This window comes from Lipotes vexillifer, unplaced genomic scaffold, assembly GCF_000442215.2.
Source record: "Lipotes vexillifer unplaced genomic scaffold, Lipotes_vexillifer_v1.1 scaffold1783, whole genome shotgun sequence".
NCBI lineage: Eukaryota > Metazoa > Chordata > Mammalia > Artiodactyla > Lipotidae > Lipotes > Lipotes vexillifer.
Window position 1 is genome coordinate 1737633 of NW_006777435.1, and position 6386 is coordinate 1744018.

The following is a 6386-nucleotide window of genomic DNA, read 5'->3' on the forward strand; positions in this document are numbered from 1 at the left end:
CCATGGATGGTATCAAACCCTATATACACAATGTTTTTTCCTATGCAAACATGCCTACGATGCAGTTTTTTTTTTTGATGCAGTTTAATTTATAAAAGCACAGTAAGAGACTGACAACAGTAACTAAGAATAAAATAGAACAATTATAACAATACACTGTTATAAAAGTTTTGTGAATGTGGTCTCTGTGTCAAAAATATTATTGTACTAATTTGATGTTTCTTCCATCTCAGCTAAGCACTTACCATGCACTGAGGCCATAACTTTTGCAGTTCGAAATGTAACAGCAATACGAGCATAGATTTGTTTCCTTCTTCACAATTTCACAGACAGAAGATCCATTCTTACCATAGACCTTAGCAACCTCAGCATACAATTTTTTCTTCTTTTTTTTAAATCAAACTGAGAACTTTTGCCTTTTTACCTAAAGGTAGCATTTTATGGATTCTCTCTGTCATACCTGAATTGCCAGCATCACTCTGCTTGTGCTTTGGGGCCATTATTAAGTAAAATAAGCATGACTTGGACACGAGCACTGTGATACCTTGACAATCAATCTGATCACTGAGTGTCCCACCGAGTGTCTCACCGAGTGGGAGGAAGCAGGACAGTGCGAGAATCCCATCACACTCCTCAGAATGGTGTGCAATTTAAAACTTATGAGTTATTTATTTCTGGAATTTTCCATTTAATATTTTCAGTTAACAACTGAGAGTTCACTGAAACCCCAGAGAGCAAAAACTCGGATCTGGGGGGACAACTGTACTGACCGTGTCATGTGGTTGCCTTTAGGTGGGAGTTTACCAAAAGAAAGCAGTAGAGGAAGGGACCACTTCAAGCAAAAAGCGGTTGTAAAATGGCACACACCTTTCTGTGTGAGGAGGCACAAGCACCAGAACAACCAGAGAAGAAGACGGGAGGGTCCAGACCCAGAGACGAGGATGATGACAGTGCTGAGGTGATCTTTGTTGGAGTGGAGCATGTCAATGAAGATGCTGAAACCCTCTTTGTCAGAGTGATTTCAAATTCAAAGCCGGTCATTTCTAACATTTTGAACAGAGTGACCAGGGACTCATCCTCAACAAGAAAGAAGGGTCACGTGAGTCAAGATACCACTTGCACATTGCAGCCTGCAAATTGCAGGACCCCGATGTCAAAGGCAGCAGCCATTTCACCGGCTTTTCAATCTGAATGGGGAGACGTAGAGAGTCCTATTATTTTTGAGCCTTTGTCTAAACCTGATTATAAAATGAGCTCTCTGCAAGTCGTGCTTCACAATTCCTCAGATTTGCTCTCTCCATGGCCTCATTGTCTACCTGGAGCTGCATTCTCGGTAGGAGGCAAGGATAAAAGTCCTCGTGATTCAAAGCGACGTCCCACTTCAGATATGAATATATACAGTGGGAATCCCAAAAGACCTAAAGTCAGCCATGGAATCCCAGGGGAACAGGCCTTAGCTGTGGCCTCTCCAGGTATCCTTCCTACAAAGAACATGAGTATGACCCTGGAAGGTGTCCTGACCTCATCAAGTCATGTTCACAATGGGGCATCATTTCCATGGGCTCATGCATATAACCAGGCACGTTACCATGTTATGGATCCAGGTGGAGCATGTAGCTTGGAAAGGCTGGCAAAAACAGACTTTTTGAGTCTAGCAACTCAAAACAAGACTGTTGATCCCAAGAAAGGAAATCTGATCATGTTACTTGATGATTTTTACTACAGATGGCATCCAGGAGACAGGCAGCCAGAATGGAAGACCCACACAGCCTTCAAATGCCTCAACTGCTTGAAAGTCCTAAAAAATATCAAGTTTATGACCCACGTGAAGAACCATTTGGAATTTGAGAAGCAGAGGGATGACGGCTGGGAAATCCACACCACCTGCCGGCACTGCCACCGCCAGTTTCCCACCCCCTTCCAGCTTCAGTGTCACGTTGAAAGTGTCCACACTTCCCAGGAGCCCTCTGTCGTCTGTAAAATCTGTGAATTGTCCTTCGAAACAGATCAGGTTCTCTTACAGCACATGAAGGTCAATCATAAACCTGGCGAAATGCCCTATGTGTGCCAGGTTTGCAATTACAGATCGTCAGCCTTTGCTGATGTGGAAGCACATTTCAGAACATGGCATGAAAACACGAACATTTTGCTTTGTCTGTTTTGCCTCAAAATTTTCAAAGTGGCGACATCCTACGTAAATCATGCTTGGAGGCACTGGAACAAGAGGGTCTTTCAATGTTCCAAGTGCCGGCTACAGTTTTTGACTTTGAAGGAGAAAATGGAGCACCAAACCAAGAATCATCAACCATTTAAAAAACCAGAGCAACTGGAAGGGTTGCCTCCTGAAACAGAGGTCAAGATCCGAACTTCAGTTCAACCAGGACCAAGAGAGGCAGCATCCATGATTGTGACCAACACTGAATCCCGAGTGTCACCTGAAAAAACTACCAAGAGGATGGCTATGAACACGAGATATTCCAGACGTATTGCAGCAGGGGTTCTGGCTAAAAATTATGTTCTACCCACCTCCAGAAATCCCAAAAAGCTGAATTGAGGCTAGGCCAGGTGTACGTAGTGGCTCATAGATGCCAGCAAGCAGTGTCAACGCCTGTCTGGCTTTACAGTGAGTGAGATTGTACCTGCTTCATCTCTCCACTGTCAAGTAACTCTGAAGTCTCCATGCTCCTTCCCAGCCACCCTCTCCTTCCCAAAGTAACCACTTTTCTGACTTCAACCACCAGGGATTAGTTTTTCCTGTTTCTAAATTTTAAGTAAATAGAATCACACAATGGATCCTTTGGTCTGGTCTTTGTTTTCTTTTAAATAAGTGAGATACATTCTTGTTGTGTGTCGCTGTGGCACATTCTTTTTCATTGCCGAGTAGAATTCCCTTGAATGAATATGGCACAGTTTATGTATCCATTTTATTGTTCCTGAACTTTGAGACTCATAATTTTGCTATTTCGCATAAAGCTGCTATGAGCGTGTGTCTGTCTTTCATAGTAATTTCTTTAGGATATCTATATCTATACGTCTAAATATAGATATGAGAAGTTCTGAAACTACATAGATTTACCTTTCTGGCCAAACACTTTCAAAGTGATTGAAACAATGTGTATTTCCACCAACAATACTGTGAATTCCATTTCTACAGCTCCAACACTTGGTACTGTCAGTCCTTTTCAGTATATAACTGAGCAGGACCCTGCAGGGCCTTCCCAGGGACAGACCCCCCCCACCCCCATGTCCCTGCCTCTTATTTGTAGAAAAGCTTTAGGTCCTAGGCCTTCCCCATGTTCCAAAGAGCGAATTTAACTAGAGAAGTGAGAAAATGCAGAAACAAAAGAAAACAATCAAGCAAGCAAGACAAAACAATAATAGTTTAGCCATAAAACAAAGTCAAGGATCTTTAATTTCTCCTCAGGGGCTACAGATAATATCCTGAGCCATATCCTTGAGTTGTTTCACAGAAACTAAAACCCCCAGAAGACAGAAGAAGTTAACTGTATGCTGCCCACCAGCATGTAGACCCCAGACCAGCTGGAACCAGAAGGTTGATGATGTTGACTCCTGAAATACAACCTTGGTTACCTCACCACCCACCAATGGTCATAAGAATTGTGCATGAGCCGATCACACACCCTGCCACACTCTCCCTCACGTTGTATTTAAAAACCCTTCCCTGAAAGCCATCCCAGAGTTTGGGTCTTTTGAGCATGAGCTGCCTGTTCTTGCTTGGTCCCATTTTGGATGGCTTGCAATAAACGCAGTACTTTCCTTCATCACAACATGGTGTCAGTAGATTTGCTTTACTGTGCTCGGGCTAGCAGACTCAAGTTTTGTTCAATAACAGTGCTATTCTCTTGATGCTGTAGTGGTATTGCATTGTAGTTTCATCTGCATTTCCCTGATGAGTAATGATTTTGAGAATTTTTCTCACATGCTTATTGGCCACTCAAGTATTACTCTCTTCTATTAAGTGCCTATTCAAGTCTTGCTCCTCCTCTTAAAAAACAAAACAAAACTATAGACTGTCAACTGGGAAGGGCATTAGGGAACTTCTGGGACCCTGAAAACGTCCCTTATTTTGGCCTCGATGGTGATTTCATGGGTGTACATATGTACAAAGAGTGGTGCTTCATGGAATGTTCTGTTTAAGAAATTGTCTGCCAAGGACATATTCCTCTCATGTTTTCTTCTGGAAATTTTACGGTATAGCTTTTCACAGTTAGGTCTGATCGAGCTCAAATGTATTTTTTTTTATTTATGGTGTGATAAATCAAGGTATCAACGTTAATTTTTTCATATGTGTATTCAAATCAACCACCATTTACTAAAAAGACCATGCCACTGTATTGTGGTGGAAGCTCTGTGTAAATCAGGGAGATGGCTGTATATGTATTTCTGGACTCCATTCCATTTGTCCAGTGCTCTAGTCTTGTGCTAATGCCACAATTATTATAGCTCTTAATTACTGGGGCTCTGCCTAAGTTTGTGTGATGGTTAATTTTTTTTATCGACTTGACTGGGCTAAGGGATGCTCAGATAGCTAGTGAAACATTATTTCTGGGTATATCTGTGAGGTGTTTTCAGAAGAGATTAGCATTTGAATCAGTAGACTGAGTAAAAATGTAAATCCTCAGCAATGTGGGTTGGCATCTTTCAGGAGAATGTGGATGATCCCTAAGATGGGATGTGGGTTCATCTCTAAGAGAACAAAGGGGAAGGAAGGGACATCCATCTCTCCTTTGGACATCAGGGCTCCTGGTTCTTGGGCTTTCAGATTTGAACTGAGTTATATCACTGGCTTTCTTGGTTCTCCAGTTTGCAGGCAGCATATGGTGGGACTTAACATAAGCCAATTCCCATAACATACCTCCTCATGTACATATCCTATTGGTTGCATTTCTCTGGAGAACTCTAGCACAGATATCTGGGAGTTTAAGTTCTCCAGCTTTGGTGTTGAAAATTATCTTGGCTATTCCAGGTGTTTTGTTGTACTGCAGTGGTTATAGTGAACATTCTTATCTTGTTCTCAAGATACTGTAGTTCATCATGTACTGTAGTTCATCAATTGTGACATGAGTTATAGGGCTTTTTGTAACTACCCACTGATTGCAGGAATATTGAGCTGCAAATCAATAACAGAAAGATATGGGAATTCCTGGCGGGCCAGTGGTTAGAACTTAGCACTTTCACTGCTGAGGGCTAGGGTTCAATCCCTGGTCAGGGAACTAAGATCCCACAAGTCTTGAGGCATGGCCAAAACCAAAACAAAACAACAAACAAAAAAACCAACCAGAAAGATAATTAAGGGAAAAAAACCCCAAATTTTGAAATGAAGCAATATAATGAAGCAAAGAGGGCTGGGCCCAGAGTAAGGGTTGCCAGGAGCCCAAAGTGCAAACGTGCCATGCCTGTGTTTCACAAGCCTCTTTAACGTTGTGGTCTAGGCTCACCCTAGTCCTGGTTCTGATTCTAAATAACTTGTAGCTCCTATGAGAAATCACTATGGAAAAAATGAAAATATTTGAATTGAATGATATTGAAAACAGCAAAATTTATGGGACAGAGCTAAAGCAGTTCTTAGAAGAAATTCATACGTTTAAGTGCATTATGTTTTAAAACAAGAATGATCTAAGTCAGTGCTGTCCACAGAAGTTTCTGCAGTGATGGAATTTTTTTTAATGTTATTGTTACGTTTATTTCCTAAAATGTAATGTAACATTTATCTCCTAATAAGGATGATCAGCTTTTCACATGTATAAATGTGTATTTTTCTCTTCTGTGAGGTGACCTGTGCATATCATTTGCCCATTTTTTGGTTGGAGTATTCATCTTGTAGAATTTTCTTTTTGGCCATGCTGCAAGGCTTGTGGGATCTTAGCTCCCTGACCAGGGATCGAATCTGTACTTCCTGCAGTGGAAGTGTGGAGTCCTAACCACTGGAAATTTCAGATGGAAATGTCCTATATCTGCTCTGTCCAATATGCCACATGTGACTACGGAGCTGGTGAAATGTAGCTAGTGTGACTGAGATATTAAATTTTTAATTTTATTCAATTTGATTAATTTAAAATTAAAAGGTAAAGCTAGACGAAACAGATCTTCCTTACAAATGAGTTCCAATTAATTTGTGTACTTGATAATTTGTGTATCTCATAGATGTTTCCCCTCAATGAGATTCCTTGCCCCTCCCTAAGTGTAGTTTGGATTTAGTGACTTGTCTCCAAAGCATAGAATATGGCTGGGGGAGAAAAGTAACTTTACAGTGGAGAAACTAGTGGTAAGTCATATTGATAGTATGTATTCCTGATGGGAAGTGATGAGAAGGATACCTCACCTCTGCGGCATAGTTCTAAAAACCTATAAACCCATGTAACCAG

At 41.3% G+C, this 6386-nt stretch overlaps 1 protein-coding gene across 1 annotated transcript; it reads left to right on the top strand.

Annotated features, from left to right (window-relative positions):
- Positions 1–856: 856 nt before the first annotated feature.
- On the top strand, positions 857–2554 carry ZNF280A (zinc finger protein 280A). Its single transcript, XM_007451063.1, has one exon. The coding sequence runs from the start codon at positions 857–859 to the stop codon at positions 2552–2554; it is 1698 nt and encodes a 565-aa protein (XP_007451125.1).
- Positions 2555–6386: the final 3832 nt, after the last annotated feature.

Bases quoted from the DNA above. Each gene is read 5' to 3' on its own strand.
- ZNF280A (XM_007451063.1), top strand. From the start codon at position 857: ATGGCACACACCTTTCTGTGTGAGGAGGCACAAGCACCAGAACAACCA.